The 20,725-nt window shown below is 53.5% G+C and overlaps 10 protein-coding genes across 13 annotated transcripts; 5 read left to right on the top strand and 5 right to left on the bottom strand.

The window, feature by feature from the left end:
- The first annotated feature begins 644 nt into the window (after positions 1-644).
- On the top strand, positions 645-1,505 carry H257_06308 (hypothetical protein). The gene has a single exon (XM_009831496.1). The coding sequence runs from the start codon at positions 662-664 to the stop codon at positions 1,463-1,465; it is 804 nt and encodes a 267-aa protein (XP_009829798.1). The 5' UTR covers positions 645-661; the 3' UTR covers positions 1,466-1,505.
- Positions 1,506-2,438: 933 nt separating this feature from the next.
- H257_06307 (hypothetical protein) lies at positions 2,439-3,189 on the top strand. Its single transcript, XM_009831495.1, has one exon. The coding sequence runs from the start codon at positions 2,456-2,458 to the stop codon at positions 3,071-3,073; it is 618 nt and encodes a 205-aa protein (XP_009829797.1). The 5' UTR covers positions 2,439-2,455; the 3' UTR covers positions 3,074-3,189.
- Positions 3,190-3,353: 164 nt separating this feature from the next.
- Positions 3,354-4,967, bottom strand: H257_06306 (hypothetical protein; the record flags this gene model as incomplete). Its single annotated transcript, XM_009831494.1, has 3 exons — positions 3,354-4,351; positions 4,415-4,825; positions 4,887-4,967. The coding sequence occupies 3 exons, from the start codon at positions 4,965-4,967 to the stop codon at positions 3,461-3,463; spliced, it is 1,383 nt and encodes a 460-aa protein (XP_009829796.1). The 3' UTR covers positions 3,354-3,460.
- A 207-nt stretch (positions 4,968-5,174) lies between these two features.
- On the bottom strand, positions 5,175-9,354 carry H257_06305 (hypothetical protein). Its single transcript, XM_009831493.1, has 14 exons — positions 9,148-9,354; positions 8,957-9,094; positions 8,856-8,903; positions 8,662-8,793; positions 8,155-8,598; positions 8,035-8,093; positions 7,422-7,944; positions 6,885-7,352; positions 6,686-6,826; positions 6,414-6,626; positions 6,297-6,356; positions 6,069-6,236; positions 5,536-6,003; positions 5,175-5,478 (listed from the first exon to the last, which is right to left on the bottom strand). The coding sequence occupies exons 1-14, from the start codon at positions 9,319-9,321 to the stop codon at positions 5,215-5,217; spliced, it is 3,300 nt and encodes a 1,099-aa protein (XP_009829795.1). The 5' UTR covers positions 9,322-9,354; the 3' UTR covers positions 5,175-5,214.
- A 221-nt stretch (positions 9,355-9,575) lies between these two features.
- H257_06304 (hypothetical protein) lies at positions 9,576-10,716 on the top strand (the record flags this gene model as incomplete). The annotated part of the gene is made up of 6 exons (XM_009831492.1): positions 9,576-9,707; positions 9,770-9,871; positions 9,932-10,201; positions 10,256-10,360; positions 10,426-10,524; positions 10,573-10,716. 6 exons carry the CDS (start codon positions 9,576-9,578, stop codon positions 10,714-10,716), a joined length of 852 nt encoding a protein of 283 aa, XP_009829794.1.
- On the bottom strand, positions 10,392-11,689 carry H257_06303 (hypothetical protein). 3 transcript variants are annotated; one of them, XM_009831490.1, is made up of 6 exons: positions 11,471-11,689; positions 11,374-11,427; positions 11,222-11,327; positions 11,061-11,161; positions 10,871-11,004; positions 10,392-10,807 (listed from the first exon to the last, which is right to left on the bottom strand). In XM_009831490.1, exons 1-6 carry the CDS (start codon positions 11,675-11,677, stop codon positions 10,762-10,764), a joined length of 648 nt encoding a protein of 215 aa, XP_009829792.1. In that variant the 5' UTR covers positions 11,678-11,689; the 3' UTR covers positions 10,392-10,761. The 3 variants fall into 3 exon arrangements, with proteins under 3 accessions (XP_009829792.1, XP_009829791.1, XP_009829793.1); XM_009831489.1 differs by having other exon boundaries at positions 10,722-10,807; positions 11,061-11,327; positions 11,471-11,686; XM_009831491.1 differs by having other exon boundaries at positions 10,722-10,807; positions 11,061-11,327; positions 11,374-11,686.
- A 322-nt stretch (positions 11,690-12,011) lies between these two features.
- Positions 12,012-14,482, top strand: H257_06302 (AGC/PDK1 protein kinase; the record flags this gene model as incomplete). Its single annotated transcript, XM_009831488.1, has 10 exons — positions 12,012-12,414; positions 12,460-12,524; positions 12,579-12,693; positions 12,744-12,787; positions 12,846-12,888; positions 13,270-13,398; positions 13,464-13,742; positions 13,844-13,938; positions 14,023-14,311; positions 14,364-14,482. Coding segments are annotated over 10 exons (1,543 nt in total), but the record flags the coding sequence as incomplete, so codon positions are not given.
- A 221-nt stretch (positions 14,483-14,703) lies between these two features.
- H257_06301 lies at positions 14,704-17,190 on the bottom strand. 2 transcript variants are annotated; one of them, XM_009831486.1, is made up of 11 exons: positions 17,085-17,190; positions 16,957-17,035; positions 16,803-16,906; positions 16,608-16,748; positions 16,412-16,549; positions 16,264-16,359; positions 15,731-16,199; positions 15,533-15,662; positions 15,306-15,469; positions 15,009-15,250; positions 14,704-14,965 (listed from the first exon to the last, which is right to left on the bottom strand). In XM_009831486.1, the coding sequence occupies exons 1-11, from the start codon at positions 17,171-17,173 to the stop codon at positions 14,779-14,781; spliced, it is 1,839 nt and encodes a 612-aa protein (XP_009829788.1). In that variant the 5' UTR covers positions 17,174-17,190; the 3' UTR covers positions 14,704-14,778. The 2 variants fall into 2 exon arrangements, with proteins under 2 accessions (XP_009829788.1, XP_009829789.1); XM_009831487.1 differs by having other exon boundaries at positions 14,704-15,250.
- A 106-nt stretch (positions 17,191-17,296) lies between these two features.
- Positions 17,297-19,625, bottom strand: H257_06300 (CAMK protein kinase). Its single transcript, XM_009831485.1, has 5 exons — positions 19,401-19,625; positions 19,312-19,345; positions 19,116-19,252; positions 18,806-19,057; positions 17,297-18,741 (listed from the first exon to the last, which is right to left on the bottom strand). The coding sequence occupies exons 1-5, from the start codon at positions 19,529-19,531 to the stop codon at positions 17,364-17,366; spliced, it is 1,932 nt and encodes a 643-aa protein (XP_009829787.1). The 5' UTR covers positions 19,532-19,625; the 3' UTR covers positions 17,297-17,363.
- A 302-nt stretch (positions 19,626-19,927) lies between these two features.
- Positions 19,928-20,614, top strand: H257_06299 (hypothetical protein). Its single transcript, XM_009831484.1, has 3 exons — positions 19,928-20,032; positions 20,109-20,315; positions 20,368-20,614. The coding sequence occupies exons 1-3, from the start codon at positions 19,943-19,945 to the stop codon at positions 20,530-20,532; spliced, it is 462 nt and encodes a 153-aa protein (XP_009829786.1). The 5' UTR covers positions 19,928-19,942; the 3' UTR covers positions 20,533-20,614.
- The last annotated feature ends 111 nt before the right edge of the window (positions 20,615-20,725 follow it).

Here is a 20,725-nt window from a genome sequence, read left to right as displayed (position 1 = left end):
CCCTGAGACAATACTCTTACTAGTGCTGGACACAAGCGCAAACAACATGAGTCAAGCTATGACTTTCTGCAATGGAGGATTCTTGAATGCAGTTTTGTATGGCGTGATGTCTCATGTGACCTCTCGCGTTGACTTTGAGATCCTACCGCCGTGGGTGGTAAAGACAACTATGAGTGTTTTCATTATTCTAATGTTCGGCTTAACGTTACTGTAAGTTCACGGAATTCCGTCAATGAATTACTAACTTCCTGCACCACACATGCAATAACGCGTACCGGTACTAAGTTAGTACGTACTTTCAATACCTACTTTCAATTCCAAGCAATTTCAACGAGTTTCATGAAGAAGCTCTCGTTTGGTATTGATAACGACTACAACCCCTATAAGTCCCTTCTCGCTGACTCCGTTTTGACAAAAGTTGGATTATTTGTCGCACACAATAATCACCAAATCTTGGGCCTTGGTTAGCTAATTTCGTCGTGTCCACAAATATAATATGACCATTCAATTCGAACGAGCATTAAAATTACTGAAATGTTCGAAAGTGAACTCACAGTCAAGCAAAACTCAGCCCATCAATGGTTGGCCACGTTAAAATAAATACAGTATACGTAATTTCATCCGGATAACTCTTCCGTTAACAACCAGTCCAGCAACACCAATGGCATCATCCTCCACGGCGTCCGCCCCTACTCCCGTGACGGAAGGCGAGTTTCTCCTGCGCTTCTGGGATGCCCATGGGTCTACCTTCATGAAGTGGTTCTTGGGACTTCCGTATGCCGGTCAGCTATCCATGCTTCGAAATGCTTCTCCAGATCTGCCACTGTCTCCTCCCACGAGCGAACTCAAGGCGTCCGACTTCTTGGCGCCAGAACTCACGCTATCGGCCTTGCTTGCGGACGAAGGGAAACCTCTGGTTCGTCTTCTCTGCAATCGCGCTCGCTTTGACTGTGCGGCCGAGGACTTGGCGTACTTGAAGGCGCTTCGGGCCAAGAACCGCATGCCCACGTTTTCAGGCACCACGTTCGACACTGTGGCCCTGGCCTTTATCGACCCGAAGGACCCCGAGCAGCAGATTCAGTCGCTCCTTCCGTCCGTGTCTGCTCATGTTCTTGACGAAATGAAGGCCAAAATCCAGCGAAATGTACTCATCGAAGCGGATGTGTGGCTCACGCTGCAGATGCGGCAGCAAATAATCCTGACGTTCTTGGCCAACATTGCTCGCACGTTTGAACAAGTGTTCTTCGAGCGACAAGGTCCGGCGGAAGCCAAGATGGGCTGCCGCACATGCGGAGCCAGCACCCAACCGACCGAAAAGGCCCTGTTGAAGTGCCCGTGCGACGCCGCCTTGTACTGTTCCAAAGAGCACCAGACAGCAGACTGGCCCCACCACAAAGCTGCGTGCAAGCTGATTCGCCAGCGACGAGCGGAACTGGACAGTGCAGACGTGCCCACGCGTAGTTAGTTTGACATGTCGTTACGATTTCTAATACACAAGTCTTGACTAAGTGTGTAGTGCCAGCCAGCGGTCACTGGGTCCTCTGAAATGAAAGACATGTACAGGGATAACGTGTTCAACGGCAATGTAATTATTTCACGTTCGCGACGAACGGAGGAGCACAATCTGTACTGCAAGCGCAAAGTCACTTGTCATACCGGTAGCGAGGTGGCCATGGCACCTGTTTAGCCTCAAATCAAGGTTTTCGTCCCTCGACGAACCTTGGAATCGTCAGGCTCTATTTTTGGATTTTCTCATGGGAGCGAGCGTGCAGCTAGCTACTCTCCGGTCGAATCAAAACCTGGTCAAAACTGTACTGTACTTAGCCCTTGGGATGTGGCTTTTGGAAACTGGGTGAGAAGTGTACATTAAACTTAATGGGGTTGAGTTCCTATGCCAACAACCTACTAGAGCGATTAACTAGTATCTACTAGGCTTTTCTACTATTTGTTTTCGCATTTTTTTTCCGAAGTTGACTTGATCTTGGCTTTTGGAAACTGGGGATGGTTGAATATACAGTAATACAGATATCTGTACCTAATGCTATTGTAAAGTCGATTCGAAATTGGAGTGGGGTGGGTGGGTACTCAATCAAATGAGCGCAGTGGTAAAAGGACAATATCACAATCGCCATTGACACTGCTGCTTGTACAAGGACTGTTGAGCGTTCGTTCAGATTCGAACCTGCCACGTCACTAGATTTGTCTCGTGCGAAGCCAGAAGAACAAGGTTTGGCCCATCAATTACCCATGAACCACTGATTTCTACCTTGAACTTCGTCCCCCACCCCTAGCACCAGTCATGAAATGCACGAAACGAAGCTTTGGCATTCTTACGAAGTAATTTAATTGTCACGCATACACAAGTTAAGTGTAGTCCGTACGAAATAGTAATATTCCGTTCTACAGCTAAAATCCTTGGCTCGCATCCACAATCCAATATTCTCCCACACCTCAAATGAGCTCGGTACTGAACTCGAGCAGCGTCGCCACCCCCGCCTCGGTCGCACCAAAGGGTTTGACCCTGCGTGAACTCGTGGATGTGATCGAAAGCGAGTTCGAGCGACAAGAGCGGCTTCCCCTCAACAAGAAGGACGACATTAAGAACGCCCTGGCTGCTTTCAACGTCGACTCGAACGAGCTCAAGCGATACGCGCACTTTGACCCGTCCCGCAACTACACTCGCAACCTCATCGCAACCGACAACGCAACGTATGCGCTGATGTTGCTGTGCTGGAACAAGGGCAAGTACAGCCCCATCCACGACCACCCGTCGGACGGATGTTGGGTCCGGCACATCCAGGGCACGGTGCACGAAGTCCGGTACTGGAACAACGGCACGTCGTTGGAACAGACGTCGGAGCTGACCATCTCGGAAGGGGTGACGTACATGGACGACTCGCTTGGCCTGCACAAGATCGGCAACCCCAGCGACTCGACGGACGCGATCACATTGCACCTGTACGCGCCCCCGTACGACAAATGTCGATTGTGGTTCAACCCCACCGACGCCACCAAGTCGTCCACGGCCATCGCCACGTTTTACTCGGAATTCGGCGACGTCAACCAGCTATAGCTTACCTCGTCGTCGTCGAAACTCGACCTTTCTGCCTTTATGAATACTATATATATTATCCCAGTAACTATAGTCTTATAACTTTACATGCAAAACCACTCCATGTGTCGACACCCTCACAAGAAACATCCATCGTCGGTTGATGACCTCCTCGTGAGACTATCGCGAATACTAGTACCATGAGGTCGAAACCTAACGTTAGCTTAACGTTAGCTCAAGGCCATGGTTGGTTTCTGTGCATGCCACTGCTCCACAAGCATAGCCAAAGCGAAAGTGATCATCCGCTTCATAGTTTACAGTGCTACCCAAGTTGGCATTGGACCAAGTAATATCAATATTCACTGGGAAACTAACGTACTACTACTACAGTACGAGTCACCACGCTTATTAGTCTTGCTTGGTTTGCGACTGTCGCGCTTGGTTCAAAAGCCGCGTGAGTGCCATGTACACGACGAACAAGCCAAAGCACGCGCCCACGACCAGCGCCGGCTCGCGGTACACGTAATAATGACCAGGATAGTCGAACGAGACGGTCAACGGCACGTCGTTGTGGGCAGGCACGACGTTGGTCTTCTTCAGAATCACCACCGGGCGGCCAGCGTCCAAGAAGGATTGACGCCGCGTCGTGTGCGTGATCTCCACATGGAGCCACGGCGCGGTCACTTGGACATTGGTCGCGCCTTGGGGCAGGATGACCTTGAGCGTGAGGTCGTCCACGGCCGCGTGCTCGACACATGTCGACAGGTGTCCTTCGAGGCGGAAGCGGTCGTTGGCGTGGACGAGCACGGACGCCGTGGGCTCCGAGTACCCGAGGTAGTACTGAGTCTTCCACCCGCCAAACAGCGGGTACCGCGCCTCGAGGACGAGCTCCGTGTGGCCATTCGATAGGACACTCAAGGCGGAGGTGGTGATGTTGCCAATCTGGTCGCGGTAGTAGACGTTCACCGCATGCTTGGGTAGCACGGCCACGAACGACCGGAACGAAGCAGACACGGCGTCGTGCTCAGAGTACTCGAAGCGGGAAAACCCGCCAACGAGGGCGGCGCCCGTGTGCTCGACGTCCACGACCTCCTCCGTGGACACGCGGCCCCACATGGACACATCGACCTCCTTCACAAGGGACGTCATGGTGAGGAAGGGCTCGTTGTGCTGAAAGTGAACGGTGATTAGCTCGTTGGCAGAAGATGGAGGCGCGCCGCCAGGGACGGCCGTGTACGGGCCATACGTTACAACAGATCCTTTCACGGACACGGGGTCGACGGTGGAATGGCGTTCGATCTAGAGGACGGCGACGACGAAGACGATAGAAAGAACGAGTGGTGATGAGTGGGTCTTTCTTACGTGGGTCGAAGGGAGCTTGATACGCGTGGTTTGCGTGACTGTGGCGTATGGCGATGGCAGCACATGTGGGGCGTGGAACACGACGAGTTGGTCCTCGCTCTGCTTGATCGATGCAGGGAGTGGCGTGAGTATGCGCGTGAAATAGGCGGTCACTTTGATGGACCCGTCGGCCCCTTTCAACACAGGAGACGGCAACTGCACGTGGAAGAGCTGCGTGTGGGAAGTTTTTTCGCCCTGGACGACCTCGCAGACGGCGTTTTTGTCTGTTTTGGCGCTCATGTGGGACAGACGCTCATGGAAGTCGAAAGGAATAGCCACCGTGTACGTCGCCACGGACGCATCGTCGTCTCGAAACGAGATGTCGTCCACCTGTCGCACGATGTGCCTCGTGAGGTCAAATGTTCGTTTGACCTACAAGCATCCATTACATGAGAGCTCCATCCACCTAAGCGAGTATAAGGTGTATACGTACCGCCGTGTTCACCACGACTGCGTCTGCTTGAAGACTCCACAAGAGCAGTCCCGCCGATAAGGCCGCGCCGATTATCCCCATCGCTTGGATGTACTGTACAATCAGCACTCCTTGCCATTTTACCGGCATCGTCATGTTTTCCGGATGCTTGTCATGTCCAAAGTTGAAGTTCAATAGTAACGTTACTGTCAATAGTACGATGAGCAAGCAACCCAATCCAACGTTAAGCCCAGAGTGCCTCGAGTTCAGGCATCGAATGAATGGCACGAAAGAAGCGGACCCACAGATTGGTGGTATAGGACACTACTGAAGGACGTCGATGTAATCACTATTTAAGTGCCCCCCGTCGTTTGCGCCTGTCGGCAGGGTCGTCGCTCTTATTGCGCACAATCGCGAGCAAGTGGGGAAAGTTGCCCAGTCGTTCGCCCGAGAGGGAGTCCGGCAGCGCCTGCACGCCCACTTGGTCCCCAATCAGTTCCACCGCCTGCCGTGCTATTCGAAACGCCTCCTTGTCGTTTTCGCCAATGCACATCAACCCCATCACGCCCGCCGTGAGGCTGTCCGCTAGAATGAACGCCGCGCCAATGGCCCTCTGTCGCACAAGTCGTTAGCAACCACGTTATTGTATGTTCTTGGGATGGGACTGTACCTGCAGGTCAAAGCTCACGCCGTTGAGTCGGCACGTGTTGAAGAACGTGGAAAAGTGCAGGGTTGCCATGTTGGGGTGGTAAATGTAGTCCAGCACCATGTAAGTTCGCTCTGGTCCGCAGACAACCGCGCCATTGGGCGGTCGGGCGCTCAGAATGGTCTCGACCGCCTTCTGCGCTTGGGTGATGGGGGCGACGGTCGCCGAGGCGGCGATGGGGGGCGGGGCGGCCACCTGGAGATGACATTTGCCCGTGATTGGGTTGAACTGCGAGCAGGACAGGAACGCAAACATGACAAACGACACGGCCGTATTGGTGAGTCCAGGGACGACTTGCATGGCCCACAGACGCTGGCGAGGCCGCCCGCCCCCCACCAACGTCTTGGGGTCGGCGAAGCTCATGTAGTCGATGCTGGCATAGCCAATGATGCCTTTGATGAACATGGAACTTGCAATCGCCAACGACGCGCCCTAGATATTCACAACAACGTACCAGTGTTGAATATACTGGTTATGACTAATGCGTCGACACGTACGCGGATGGCTTGATATGGCACTGACGTCTGCGGGAAGAGAGCGCACTGAGGCAGGTGTTTGTTGGCTGGACTCATGAATAAGTCGTGTGCAGACGTGATGTGCACTCCGCCTGAAGGCTCAATAAAGACGTTGGCCCGGACCTGGCTCAATACTTTACTCGGGTACGCCTAAGACGAAATCGTCGCCGTGAGATGCAACGGTATTCGTGACCATCACGACATGCGTACCTCAATGACGACACCCACGCGCAACGCCACCGGCCGCAACTCTGCCCACGACGCATAAACCTATCGAGTGCATAAAGAGGATAGCATAACACTTGTTCCAAGACGTGCTTCTCTTACATCTGGAAAGCAAGGCGTGATGTTTGCAGCAAAATACGATTCGGTCAGTTCGTTGAAGATGCTTCGCAGCACAGCGTCTCGGACATCGGGCTGCTGGAAATATTCGGCCGCCATGTGCTTCATGTCTCGCTTCTCGGCGCGAACTTTGGCCACGCTCTGCATCTGCTGGACGTTGATGCTGGCGATGCCCGTGTCGGACTGGTCGGCGTCGATCTAAAGAAGAACCCCTCAGTTGCCACATTTCCCCATACATTTCGTACAAGATATCGTACCTTGACAAGCCACTCGTTCTGGTCAACGTCCGCGGCAATCAACTTGCTCAAGCTTTGAATGAGCTCGTCTTCGTCGTAAATATCGTGCGCTCCCATGGGAATGTTGACGTCTGCCGCCATGAAGATGCGTTTGCCCCCCGACTACGTACGCCACAAACATCTCTACCCACACACAATAACAGTACAATGTATGACCTACACGTGTGCCGTACAGCAGCGCCTTGTCTGGGTCCATACCCAGCAGCGGAATCTGCAGCGCGATGGCCAGCCGCTTGTCTTCGGGCCCGACGTTTCCTGTGACAATGTACGCGTTCTTTCCTCGCACAAACCGCTTGATCTTCTTGAGACAGTGCGGCGAATACAGTAGCAACGTCGTGAGTGAAAAGTGCTCTGGAAACCGGTCGACATTTTCGGGGTGCAACATGCGGATGCGGGTCTGGGGGTCCGTGATCCCCCCGAGCTGGAGCAACCGTACTTGGTACCTTTGGATGTCTGGGGACAACTCGAACGGTGAGATGTAGATAATGTCCACGTTTGGGTCGGCGATCGCACACATGCGCGCCATTTGGAGGTTTTGACGGATGGAAAAGTTGTCCATCTTCAACCGCGTGCGGTCGTCTGATGCAAACGACGGCACATGTACGACCACCCGCCGTTGCATTTTCATCTACGCATCGATTTGTAGAGTTGAATCAACCAAACGGCAAAGTGCAGTTTTGGAAAACTATGTGTGTACCGTGTCCCAGTTCGCCCGAAAGCGCTGCATTTGCGCATCCCAGATGCGCAAGTCGGCCTCCCGCACGAGTTTGAGTCGCTGCTGGAGTTGACTAAAACACCGGTACGACCTGTAAATGCGTTGAATGACCGCGGCGTCCTCGTTTCCGTGATGGTTCTTCAGCCGCTTCTTCGTGAGGAACATGCGCCACACGCTTTGGATCAGCACCACCGCGAGGTCGGGCCCCTGGCTACCCTTGTAGCGCTGTCCAGGCCGTCGCATGAGCGAACTCACTTCGTCCATGTTGAGGATGCACGACAAGAGCTCGGTCGTGCCGCGCGTTGTCGCGTCCATCGCGGCGATCTTCATCAGCTTCTGGCCGTCAACGTACGCCAGCGGCACGGAATAGCTCGTGAGCATGGTCTCCAACTCTTGTATGGACGTCGACACGCTGCCCCACAAGTCTTCTGTCGTCCGCTGAAACGAAATAAACTCGGGCGTGTCGGACAGTGTCTTGCCTTTGCGGATGATAAACTGATGCAAACTAACGAAAGCGAATAAACAACCAAGTCCGAGTCATATAGGTTCATCATGTCAACTCTCATGCTCCCAAACGACATCAATTCGTACCTACCTGTACGTGTCAAGCAGTTCGTTGTAGCCACGTATTTTCTCGACGTTTCGGCGCAAGTTCTACAGCCCCCAACAACATGTGACGAGTCTTCAATCCGTTCTGACCAATTCAAACACGTACGTGAATAGTACTCGAGTCGCCTCCATTCGTGTCGTCGCCTCCAGTGGCACCCCCCTTGGGTTGCTCCACCGGGGGATGAGAAGACGACGGGGCGTCGAATGAAATGTCAATCGGTGTGACTACCATCTTGGACACATCTCCCCCTGAAACGACTGCTGCCACGGGGGAGGGGGTTGAAGTGGCGGGGGTCGTCGACATGTCAAACTTGAGCGACGCCATGTTGAAGCCCGACGGGTTGGTGTACGGCATGGATTTGACTGGCTGGGACGCCCGATCGTATATTTTGACGCGGCTGTTCTGGATCACGCTCGTGCCGTGCGTAAAGGCAGGCGTGACGTCCACCGACGGAGGCAAGAACCCCCTCGTGACCAGGTTGTGCACCCCGCCTCGTGCATCTTCTTCTACGAGGTCGGGGGATGGAGCCGTCGGGTCAGTGCGATTCATCTACCAAGAAAGTATTACGGGGAGAAGACAGGGTATTCAATCATGTATGGTTGAGATGTGTACTTTGGGCAAAAGGCGATGGGGCTTGGTCGTTTTCTTCTTGACGAGGGAGCCTGCTTTGATGATACGACCGACTGGGCGTCGTCCTGGAGCTCGGTCTCGTTCCATGGGCTCGATTGGGCCACCAAAGCGAGGCTGCTGTCGACGCAATAAGAGCAGGATGAGAGATGTTGGCTTCGATTGGTGAGGCGAAATACCTCTCTATCCTCTTGTCGATACGTAGGGGAAGCTGGTTCGTATGAGCTCTAGCAGTGGCATGTAAGCGAACGTTATGATGAAAATGTACTTTCACCTGTACATCTCGGGTCATCGTCGCTGCCAACTCCCGCTTTTGTGCCAATTTCGACGAGAATTTGGACAACGACGTCTTTCCGCCTGGGGCTTCGATGGCCGGTAACATCTTCATCGAGTTGTTCACGACGCCATTCAGTACAATCTAAACGCGTGACATAGATCAGGGCGGTCCTTGTTTGGTCATGTCGACGTTACTTCAGCTTTGGCGCGCAAGTCAGCTTCAGCCCGTTCCAGAATCGCGTTGATCTCGTTCACATCGACGTTGTTCTTCTCGTTAACCTTCTCGCGCATGCTTCGCAGTTCGTCTTGAGCTTGAAGTAGGATGCGACCCACATCTTCTGCGTGGTATTGCTGGCACAGCTTATCCATGCCGTCTGTCGGCTTTTCGGCTGCCCCTTCTTGGGACGTCACAACTGTAACCGCTTCAACTAGTTATCCGGAACTCTACGGATACACCAACGATAACACATCCTATGGGAATTTTCCCCTCCAATTTTATGTAGACAACTTTTGGAAATTGACCCACTTGTTAAATAATATACACTCGCTAAATTAATATACAAGCAAAATGGATAGAATACTTGTAAAGCGTTTCAGCCGTTTCACATTTTTGTTCTCACCCCATGAGCGCCAACCGAATCGTGACCAAGCAGACCGAGTGGCTGTACGAGGCGGCGGCGGAAGGCGCGACGGAACGAGTGAAGAAGCTGCTGCAGGAAAAGGATGCGGATGTCAACTTCCACCAACGTGCGCAGGTGCGTGCGATTGTCCTTCTGGCAGATCCCTAATGTAACAACAAATATTCTTGATGACCTAGTATGGGTCTACGCCTTTGATTGCTGCGATCGTGGGCGGCCATATTGATACTGTGGAGGCTCTGTTGGAAGGCGGGGCGGATATTTCAGCCTTGCGCACCCCTGTATGGTGGTTCCTCTACTCGGAGTACACAGGTTCCTCATAACATCAAGACCTTTCGTAGGACGCCAACAGTCCTCTGCATGAAGCCAGCTTCCGCAAAAACCCTGACATTGTGCGCGTCTTGCTGCGATTCAAAGACCAGCACATGGAAGAGGACATGAACGAAAAGTCCAAAGACCCCCAGCGAAAAGGCGGGCAGTCCACTTGGTCAATGATCAACGCCAAGAATCAATTTGGAAACACTCCGCTTCATGCCGCGGCCATGGCAGGCTGCGCAGCCACCGTGCAGGTGCTGCTCGATGCTGGCGCTTCCGTCGACGAGCTCAACAATGTACTCTGTCACATATGTGCGTCGTTTCGCTCTGAATGTGAGCTCTCTCTGTAGCAACTGTCGACTCCGCTGCATCACGCTTGCTACTGCACGCACGACAACACAGACGTCGTGGCGGCCCTCGTCCGAGCCAACGCCAACGTGAATGTCCAGGACAAGGTAACTAACTTCTAACTGCTTTAGTAGGTATGTCTGACACCATGGATTAACAGTTTGTTGGGTAGAACCACTCGACGCCATTGATTGTAGCTGCCAAGAAGAACCAAGTAGGCGCTTGTTCCCTGCTTCTCAACGCGGGGGCGGACCCTGCCGCCAAGGACGACGTACGGGTCTTGCTGTGTTTCCCTTCACGTTGATGACTTCGTTTCTAGTCGAATCGGAATGCGTATGCGTCCGCGGTCCTGCGTAACAATGACCGTGTCATGGCGGTGCTCGAAGGTCTGGCGCCTCAAGACGAACCACTCGAGTCTCCTCGAACCAGCCGCCGACCTCTCTCGACCGAAGTGCAAGTGTAGAAACTGCAACGGGTCATATACTACAGTAGTACTACTTGTATGTCGTTATTCGTCGTCGTCTGCAAACTTGGCGCCCCGGGCCACTTTGCGCCTATGACGTGTACACTCGTGAGCATACCAAGCCAGGAACAACTTGGTCGTTAGTGTCCAGAACCTGGCTCCGAGAGGAAGAGCTGGCTTGCGCTTGACCACAGTGGGAGGTGGGGAGCTAGTCGTTGCGAGCTGGATCGGCATTGCAGCTGTGGATAGCAATAACGTCGAACGTCGCGCTCGGCGGGATGTTTGCTCCTGCATGTATACGTATAGCGTTCAGTATGAGTTGGAATGCATCAAGTGCATCATACCTCGGTGGTTTCAACGAGGATGGAGCGTAAGGACCTCAAGAGATCCACGACGTGGCTCGGAACAGTAGCGCTTGGTGTGGATGGCGGCATCGAGAACACCCCTACATAGGCAAATGGCGAGGGAGTGCTGGGAAGGGAGATCGTAGGTAGCGCAAACGAACCCTTTCGAGTCAGCGAATGACCAAACACATATGTAATTTCAACGAGGACTGTGCCGTTGTCGTCAATGTCGACGTCAAGGTTGCGAGCAGACGACAACGCAGCGGTCTACTGGAAAAGTCAAGGCGGCAGGCAAGCGTGGGTCGTTCAATACCTTGAACGGAAGCGCAAACGACGACAAGTCGCTTGTTACACCAAGGTCATTCATCTATACATGGTCATGCTGTCGTCAGGGAACCTCACGCACATACATGAGCTTGCAGGGTGTCGAGCGTGACGGTGAGTTCCAACGCTTGGTAGTCCACCTGGTCAACCTTTCGACGCACGTACACACTCAAGTGCATCGAATCAAGCGAAGCCGACGGTCGGAACCAGACCATCCATTCCAACGCAGTGCTGTGACCAATGTACGAGACCACGTCCCTGTCTGCAAACACCGCCGCGACAAACTGATCCATGCTCCCTCACCCTGATGCAAAGTGCAGTTTATCCGGATGTCTGTGCCTATAATACGGTTTTCCGGACGTCCCAGCCATGTGCCCGTCGGCTGTCCATGTACTAACTCACGTGGAACTCTCTCGCACATGGGGCAACATCGCGCTCTCGCCCCATTCGTTCGTCTAGAGCACTTGCATCCTCGTCACCAGACGACCATTGCGGATGTGTGTCGCTGCGGTTGGACGTGTCTCACTTCAACTTACCTTGTACGTCCTTTGACATTGGATACACTGTGGTATTTAATATTGCAGTTTTTCGGCTATCTGGGAGTTTGTATGGAGTTGTGTGTAATAAGATGGGTACATTATTGCCACCTCTGCCGCACCGATCGCCGCTCAGTAACCTTCTTTCGACCTGCCTGCCTATGGTGTCCGCGACGACTCCTTCCCGCACCGCGTCCTCGTCGACACCCAACTCGTCGTCTTCATCGTCGGCACCAAACTCGTCATCTTCATCGTCGCAAGCGCGGGCTGCCATGACACCCGGCGACTTTGTGTTTGGGTCCGTGCTCGGCCAAGGTTCGTTTGCGAAGGTGTACCACGCGCAATTCAAGAAGACCAAGGCCAACTTTGCCGTGAAAGTGATGGACCAGGAGTTTATCAAGAAGCACAAGAAGGTGCCGTTTGTCGTGATGGAGCGGCAGGTCATGTCCAAGCTGTCCCATCCAAACATTGTCAAGTTTTACTGCAGCTTCAAGGTACGCGATGTCGTTCTCGTGTCTCTCATCACACATTGCCATCAGGACGACGAGAGCTTGTACATGGTCATGGAGCTGTGTCGCGGTGGAGAGTTGCTGTCGCATATTTGGTACCACCGCGAGCACGTTTCCATCCTCCGATGGCTTGACGACATAGTTTGTAGCAAGGAGCGCGATGCCGCCAAGGCCCAAGGCGCAGTGGATACGGCATGCAGCGTTGCTGTGGTTCAGTTTTACATGGCGCAATTGATTGTGGCCCTGCGGTACATCCACAGCAACGTACGTGTCTGCCTTCGTTTCTATTCTCCCGCCCAACGGCACGATATTAGCACATCATCCACCGAGACCTCAAGCCCGACAACATTCTCTTCACGTACGTACCCCCCATTGTTATTGCCGTATCACACTATTTCACGTCGACAACGTCGCAGGGAACATGGGCACTTGAAAGTGACCGATTTTGGCACGGCCACGGTAAGTGTCGACACATGACTGGTTGGTTGAAATGCATGGGAAATAATAGTATGACTTCTGCACATTTAATATAAATTTTGGCTCATAGGGCAATATATATATATTGCCCTTTCAGCCAAAAATCAGGATTTTAATTTTGTATGAAAACGATTTTCCAGTGATGTCGTTGATTCCACTAGTTTTAGTCCCACACACTATTTCGATGTTGATGGGTGGAAACGACGTACGTTTTCGTACAATAGTATCATCTGATTGGCTAAATATTCTGCACATTTGGTTGTGTGATGATTCAAATGGCACGTTTGGAATAAACCCAACAATATATATAAATATATATATTATTCCGTGATACGTGATATATTCAAGTTGACGTTGCTGCAGATTGCCGACTCGAACGAGCACGCGACCAACTTTTGCGGCACGGCCGAGTACTTGTCCCCCGAAGTGCTCAACGACTTGCCTGCGTGCGAGGGCAGCGACCTGTGGGCCGTGGGGTGCATCCTTTTCCAGGTATAGTTATACTTTGGTCGTGTCCAAGTGGCGAAATGCAACCAATAGATGCTGACAACCAATAGATGCTGACCGGTCGTCCGCCATTTCGAGGCGAAAACGACTTTTTGACGTTCCAGCAAATCCTCTCGCACGACAGCGACGCCATGGAGTTCCCGGCGCACGTCCCCGAGGCGGCGCGGGACCTCATCCGGCGGCTGCTGGTGCTGGACCTCGATGCCCGCCTCACCGATTACGACACCATCCAGGCGCATCCGTTCTTTGAAGGCGTCGACTGGACCGGCATTTCCACCGCCACCCCCCCCGTCGTGCCCGACAAGACTCACCTTCCGACACCCACCATGGTAGTATGATGCTGAATATTATGATGATCGAACATAGTATCATGATTATTAGTCCCCCATGATATATATATATATATATATTTGATTCTATTTTGTCGTAGGATGGCGCGTCCCCCAACTGGAGTCTTGCGAACGTCCTCAACGACGTGTTTGGAGCGACGCCGTTGCTCGCCGACGACCCCCGCCACCATCCCATGTATGTATATATATATATATATATATATTTATTTAGCCAAACTATGGTTGGTCGTACGTTGTCGTGCTAACTATATATATATAGTCACCACGATCAGCCGCAGAGAGACCCTAGTCCTCCAACGTCTGCGAGGAGACACTCGACCACTACATCGTCTAGTTCGATTTTAGAGAACAACGAGGGCATTCTGCTGCAGGCCGACGTCAAGCTGCACGGGTCGCTCTTCACCAAGAAGGCGCGGGGACTCATGTTCACAACCCACGGCCGCCTCATCGTGTCGGACGCCAAGAACCAGCCGCCCCAAGTGTTCCAGTGGGGCACCAACGCCATCCACATCGTACCCAAGAACACGTCGACCTTTGACATTCGATACGTACGATCGATATATAGAGTATATGTGTTTTCAAGGGTCGTGGTTGACATAGACGTCGGGGTCGTTCCGCATCACAGATACCGTCCATGGAGCCCAAGCGTGGTGTCGACTGCTGAATGCGTTCAAACCATAACATACAGTAATACTCAAGTTGGGGATGTTGTGATGATAGTCTTTGGGTGGCAATTCTTATCCTATTGATATTAGTATTCTAGTAGTACTAGTTATATATTACTACAGTAGTGCTATTAATAGTATACTATTCATAATAATACTACAGGAATAGTTATAATCATAGAAAACTATAAAGGAAACACACCATTATACGAGTACAACATCAAGTCCTGCCCAACACTGGACATGATATGTCGACGATTGTGTAGTAACTTACTCCAGTTATGATAGCGTTACTTGGTTATTAATTATTAGTCCAATAACACAATCGGAAGTGGTATGATACTTATTACTCATTGCGCCGTGGTGGGATTGTACGTGACATGGTGGGGCAGCGTGACCCGCGTGAACGCCTTCTCCCTCCTGTCGATCTTCTTGCCCCGAGACACGTGGGCCGTCACGGCGTTGGCGGCGTTGTCCATGTCTTCGTATGGGTTTTTATCCCGACCTTTGCGGCCCTTCTTCCCGTGCCGCTTCAATCTACCCGCCACTGGTCAACTACTATCCTCTATTTAGTCCGCACCTTTTACTCAGCACGCGCTTGCTTTCGGCCCCGGCCAGGTCGAACCCCGTCGGCTTGCCTTCTTCATCTTCGTGCGCCAACAGCACCTCGGCGGCGCCGCCGATGAAATCTTTGGCCAGTTCCAGCGGGTTGAACGCCGCGTCCGCCACGTCAACCGTCGGCGGCGGGTGGCAGTACAGCAGCTTGCCCATCACGTAGTCGCGAAGGAGCACGCGCGCCGCCCGCGACGTGTCAGGTCCACTCTATTCCACAAACATGGTCAGGCTGGTGGGTATATAAAGTATCACAGGTTATTACCTTGCCGGTAGTGGTGAACCCGCGGGCGCGGGCATACACTTCCAACACCGAGTATACGTTGACAGGGTCGTTGTATTTGCCCGTGTTGGGCACGGGTACTTTGATGCCATACGTTTTTTCAAACACCACGCGGGGGATGCGGCGGGCCACGAGTTCACACGGCGCTAGTACCCATCACATATTAATTCGTGCACGATATAAAATCATAGAGGATAGCAAACACGTACGAACGTGGTCGCGGAGTTGGGCGATGGGCAGGACGCCGCAGCAAAGCATCTCCGCCTTAGAGTTGACAAAGCTCGGAAAGACCAGCCCAGGGCAATCACACAGCATGATCGTATCCGACAACGCAAGCGTCTACTCAGTTGAATCAGCATCCCCACTAGCAATATACAAATATTGTTGTGTTCATGAGGTAGTAGTACCTGAAAGTGCTTGGTTTTGCCTGGAGTGGCCCCCACGGCCACGCGCTGCGCGTGGTGTGCAAAGTTAGATGCGCCCAGAAGGGCGTTAATGGCCGAGCTCTTGCCGACGTTGGGGAAGCCCACCATCCCAAACTTGACCAGTCCCCGGTCTTCAGATCGCAGCCCCACCTTGGCAAACACGGCCTTGGCGCGGGTCTCCATGTACTCTAGCAGGTCTTCGCGGGTCAGCACCTTGCAGTCTTCTCGCTCGAGCGCAGCCACGGGCGCGTTTGGCACAGCCACGACCTCCTCCACTTCGCCCCCCTCCACTTCTTCTTCACTGTCTTCTTCGTCTTCTTCGTCGTCGGACGATGATCCTAGCGCAACGTTCGCCTGTTTATACTCTGCGTCCAGCAACTCTTGCGCTTCTTTCGCCGAGAAAAACACAAAGTCGACGGCTTGGTCCTTAAAGTAGTCGGCCCACGCCACGCTAAGTACGTTGCTCTATATGAGCCAGCCATGGGGAGAAAGGGGGGGTGAAGGGGGGGGCATACCGTTGGGCGGGGGTCAGAAAGTCCGACTTGTTGACGATTAGCATCACTTGCTTGTTCTCGTCCACTTCCTTGACATACCGTTCCAAGTCCATGGACCTGCCATGATTCGTTTTGAGATTTCAGGGACAATATTGCAAACTGGACGCACCGGTAAAAGAGGGGGTTGCGGGCATCCACAATTTGCACGACAATATCACTGCGCTCGATCACGCGCCACAACTGACGCCACACTTCCAAGTTCTTTTCGAACGGGGTGACTTCGCGCGCCTCGGCGGCTGCTTCCAAGCTGCATCATCATGGTCACACAATGCACATGGAATACCCCCCATCGACACGTGACGTACAGTGCAATGTCGCGGCGCCAGCTGAGGAAACTTTCGCGTTCGTGCAAGTTGAGCTCGGCGGCCGTGGTGGTCGCGTCCCACTTGGGCCGACGCGGCACCTTCATTTCCGCGAAATCCATCGACGGCAGCGTGGCCAGATCCCTATCACCATATCCATGAGCTCCTTCATTGCTGTGGATGGCAAGGCGGACGTACGCGGTCGCGAGCGTGGGGCCGCCGTGGGATTCCAGCACGACAATGCGCTCCTTTTCCGCTACAAATTCGCGGTTTGCCAACGTTGCGTTGGCCAAGAAATCGTCCTATCCACGACATAAGTATCCGAACTGCATGTGGCAACTCTATCGCGTACGAGAGACGAGCCTTCCAAGTAGGACGCCAACTGCGCCGTCGCGTCACCTCCGTCGGCAACTGCCACGTGTTTACCCGCACTACATCATGAGCATGAACTTCTGCTAGCATCGTCATTGACAGATCTACCTGGACTGGATCTCCTTCTTCACAGGCTTCGCACCCGTCTTCATGAGGGTCTTCCCCAAGCTCGTGCCATTCTTCTTTCCGCGTCCCATCGTCAGTTGCTGTCAAGTTGAACTCTGGTTTTGCGCTCCAATCAATTCGCCCAACGTCATCCGGATAAAGAATGTCCTTTTTTCCCGGATAACCAAGTGATCCTATATTTTCACCTTGCACATGTCGGCGGAAACCACAGCCAGCAAGCAACTCGATGGTCTGTCTATGCGAATGGACGCGTGTATTAAATTACCACGTAGACAACGAAAAGGATGTCGGGGACAGGTTGCTGCCTGAGACGGGGTCTTCAAGAGGCGCCATCGGTGGCGACAAGAATGGATCGCTCTTGACCACCGCGGCAACCTCGGCTTCATCGCAGCTGCAGTTGGTGCGCTTGCAGGTCTTGCACTCTGCCGCTTGATCCTGTCGATCTTGTTGGTGCTTGGGAGTGTGGAGGGGGCTGGATTCATCCACCGACGGCATGTACCCAGGACGATGCAGCCCAAGGCCCCGATGGGACGAATTCGAGTTGGAGCAGGTCAACGATGGCGGCGACACGACCTGTTGGAACAACGACGAGGTGGTTTTCCGAACCCCCGACGTCGCCACGGGTGGCGGCGGTGACGTCAAGGACACGTGCAAGTTGTGCATGTTGCGTACAATGTGTCCGGTGCCATGGTGGTGCTGCGCTTGATGGGGCCATCGATGCATCGCGTCCTCCGCCTTGTCCTGAAATGGATTGTTCAAGTCCCCCGTGGGTGCTTTCACCACCCCTTTCTCGTTTCCTTCGCCGACAAACGAACTTGTTCCATGCTGCAAGCCCTCCCCGCCAGGCCGCTCCACCCCCCCCCGTCTTGGCCGATCCAGCACCCACCGATGCTTGCTGGCCTCGTCCACAGACAGCCGGAGACACGGATCAGGGTACATGAGCTGCGCCAGCAACGCCTTGACATCGTACGAGAAGTGCGCGGGGAAGAACCACTCGGGAAAGTCCACGGCGGTGGCGGCGACATCTTGCGCCGGGTCTTCCACATCGTCGTCGTACTTGGTCTGCAGTGACCACTTTTTGAACCGGTCGAACCGGATACACTTGAGTAGATCCTTCCCGAAAGGCAGCTTGCCGGCCAGCATGGCGTACAGAATCACGCCGATGGACCACGCGTCCGCCTTGGCGCCGTCGTAGCCCTGGCCGGACGCGTCTTGTAGCACTTCGGGGGCCACGTAATGGGGCGATCCGACGACGGACCGGAGGCGGCGGATGGCCGTGGCCGCATCTCCGTTGGTGTATTCTGTGATGGAAAAGATGGCGGACAAACCAAAGTCGGCGATTTTCAACGTCGACAGCTCCTCGTTGTCGGCCAAGAGCAGGTTCTCCGGCTTTAGGTCGCGGTGGCACACGCCCGAGTCGTGGCAGAACGCCACGCCGGACACGAGCTGCTTGAAGTAGCCCCGCGCGGTCGCCTCGTCCGTGCCGCAGTCGAGCTTGATCCGGTCGAAGAGCTCGCCGCCCGCCGCAAGCTCGAGCACGAGGAAGATGGTGCATTTGCTGTCCTGCTGCAGTTCCAACGTGTCGTCCAGCCGCAGCACGTTGACATGCGCGTCCAGCTCAGACATGTTGGAAATTTCCCTGCGGTGCCCAAGACATACGAGTAGATAAGAGATGACTTCATGGGAAAAACTGGGAGTTTTACCGATAGATCGAGCACCGGTTGCGTGCAAACTTGACAAATTTCTTGGGCACAACGGGGATCTTGAACACTTGGCCCTTGACGGCCACGTCTCGAACGGTAGGTGACGCGTCGTCGTCATCACCCGCGTCAAAGGACGTGCCCCATACTTCGATGCAGCGCGGCAGCGTGAGCTCTTTCACGGCCCCCGACCGCGGATCTTCGTAGGCCGCTATCGCTTGCTTGGACGATTGGTGCACCAGCCACCACACGTGCCTGCAGTCATGTCGACTTAGATCAGAACAAGCATATTATGATGGAAAGGAGGATGTACTCGGTGCGCATGGGCTGAAGTCCGGTGGCGACTTCTGGTTCCATTTGACGACCTTTGATGGCCACAAGACAGCGCGCCAGGAGTGACGTCGGCATGAGTTTGTACCCGATGGGGTTGAGGATCTTGAGAGCTACATGCTAAGTATCAAGGCACCGTGAGGCCGCCATGTCGATGCGATGTGGAAAGAATGATATACCTGTTTTGTGGAAGGACAGAACGCTTCGTAGACCCTACGAATGAATGCCATGGTGACGTGACGAGTAGAGCGGGATCGCGTGGACGTACACGCCAGCGGTGCCACCACCGAGGTACCCGCCGAGCTCGTAGCGCAGTTCGCCGTTGACGAAGATCGACTGGCCGTCGTAGCGGTCGACTTTCTGCGCCAGAAGGAGCTTCCGACGACGGTGGTCGCTCATACTCGCTTCAGGAATGTGTCGGCGCTGCGGCTGCGCAACAGACGGTCTGTTGAACCAACCCACACTGAGGAAACGAACCCTCGAATGGCCCGACGATCTATTCTTGGCGCAAACATGGCGTGTCAGTTACAGATGCGGAGTACTCATTAAGGGAATTAGGATTTCGTACATCGCACGTTTTGGGGGTGGGTTGTCGGTTTCGCCATCGGGTTAGCTCGTTTTGTCCTTATCCAATCACATCGATCTGATTGGTTGAAATAGCTCGCTTCCATCTGATCTCCACAGACGATACGATTTTTTAAAGCCAATCAAATGCTCGAATTTTACCGATTTACAGATATAGTGGACCAATCCATATCGAGGATTATGTACGGTGAAAATAATGCACTATTCTCGGTTTTTGGACGACACATGACGCACTTCATGAAGCAAACCAAGCTGGTCAATGCCGCCGGCGCCATCCAAGAGCCCGTGGCCAAGACGCTGGCTTTGTACTTTGCGGTAGGAAGACCATTCACCATGCATGCTTCGGGGTTCATGGAAGCTCACATGACTTGATGGATGGCTTCGAGTGCAGGCGGACTGGTGCCCTGACTGCCGCGACTTCCAGCCAAAGTTGAACGACTTTTACAGCAAAGTGAACGCCCAAACCCACCAACTGGACATCGTATTCGTGAGCTCGGACGCGACGGAGGACGACCAACTCGCTCACTTTCGCGACAAGCAAGGGCCGTGGCTTGCAATCCCATTCCACGACACCCTTCGCGATGAGTTGAAGCGAAAGGTACGGCAACCAACAACATGTTCCAATGTATGATACTATGATACTGCTCCAGTACCAAGTCTGCGCCAAGAAAGAGATGGAAACTGTCGGCGTGACCGACCGCGTGGGCGGCATTCCCACCGTCGTGATTGTCAACAGCAGTGGCGATGTCGTTGACATCGACGCTGCCTCCAAGATCGAAAGCTCCGGTGTCGACGCACTCGCGGCGTGGCTTTAAGGTGCTCCGGGTCGAATTGTTTTACATAGGAACTCGGCATACGGTATCGTCAAAATCCAAGTATTGTCGATTTGATACAAATTTGGGGGAGGGAATCGCGCGACCAAACCGATCCACAATCGATCTGATTGGTTCAATTTCATTGAGAAGGTTTTGATTGGCTAATAATTTTGAGCTCGTCTGAAGTAGCCAA

This window comes from Aphanomyces astaci, assembly GCF_000520075.1.
Source record: "Aphanomyces astaci strain APO3 unplaced genomic scaffold supercont1.12, whole genome shotgun sequence".
Lineage (NCBI taxonomy): Eukaryota > Oomycota > Saprolegniomycetes > Saprolegniales > Verrucalvaceae > Aphanomyces > Aphanomyces astaci.
This window is presented reverse-complemented; position numbering and strand designations above follow the sequence as displayed.

Excerpts from the sequence above, each read along its gene's own strand:
- H257_06299 (XM_009831484.1), top strand. The coding sequence starts at position 19,943 with ATGACGCACTTCATGAAGCAAACCAAGCTGGTCAATGCCGCCGGCGCC. Across the intron at positions 20,033-20,108 it reads CGCTGGCTTTGTACTTTGCG|GCGGACTGGTGCCCTGACTG; the intron begins GTAGGAAGACCA and ends CTTCGAGTGCAG. Across the intron at positions 20,316-20,367 it reads GCGATGAGTTGAAGCGAAAG|TACCAAGTCTGCGCCAAGAA; the intron begins GTACGGCAACCA and ends ATACTGCTCCAG.
- H257_06308 (XM_009831496.1), top strand. The coding sequence starts at position 662 with ATGGCATCATCCTCCACGGCGTCCGCCCCTACTCCCGTGACGGAAGGC.
- H257_06300 (XM_009831485.1), bottom strand. The coding sequence starts at position 19,531 with ATGAGCGACCACCGTCGTCGGAAGCTCCTTCTGGCGCAGAAAGTCGAC. Across the intron at positions 19,346-19,400 it reads GGTGGTGGCACCGCTGGCGT|GGTCTACGAAGCGTTCTGTC; the intron begins GTACGTCCACGC and ends ATTCATTCGTAG. Across the intron at positions 19,253-19,311 it reads TCTGTCCTTCCACAAAACAG|CATGTAGCTCTCAAGATCCT; the intron begins GTATATCATTCT and ends CTTGATACTTAG.
- H257_06305 (XM_009831493.1), bottom strand. The coding sequence starts at position 9,321 with ATGGATAAGCTGTGCCAGCAATACCACGCAGAAGATGTGGGTCGCATC. Across the intron at positions 8,794-8,855 it reads ATCGACAAGAGGATAGAGAG|CCTCGCTTTGGTGGCCCAAT; the intron begins GTATTTCGCCTC and ends CGTCGACAGCAG. Across the intron at positions 6,357-6,413 it reads TCACGCCTTGCTTTCCAGAT|GTTTATGCGTCGTGGGCAGA; the intron begins GTAAGAGAAGCA and ends TGCACTCGATAG.
- H257_06301 (XM_009831486.1), bottom strand. The coding sequence starts at position 17,173 with ATGGGACGCGGAAAGAAGAATGGCACGAGCTTGGGGAAGACCCTCATG. Across the intron at positions 16,550-16,607 it reads TGGCGCCGCGACATTGCACT|CTTGGAAGCAGCCGCCGAGG; the intron begins GTACGTCACGTG and ends ATGATGATGCAG. Across the intron at positions 15,470-15,532 it reads CCAACTCCGCGACCACGTTC|CGCCGTGTGAACTCGTGGCC; the intron begins GTACGTGTTTGC and ends GATGGGTACTAG.
- H257_06303 (XM_009831489.1), bottom strand. The coding sequence starts at position 11,677 with ATGGATCAGTTTGTCGCGGCGGTGTTTGCAGACAGGGACGTGGTCTCG. Across the intron at positions 11,005-11,060 it reads TCCTCGTTGAAACCACCGAG|GAGCAAACATCCCGCCGAGC; the intron begins GTATGATGCACT and ends GTATACATGCAG. Across the intron at positions 10,808-10,870 it reads GCTCTTCCTCTCGGAGCCAG|GCGCAAAGTGGCCCGGGGCG; the intron begins GTTCTGGACACT and ends TACACGTCATAG.
- H257_06307 (XM_009831495.1), top strand. The coding sequence starts at position 2,456 with ATGAGCTCGGTACTGAACTCGAGCAGCGTCGCCACCCCCGCCTCGGTC.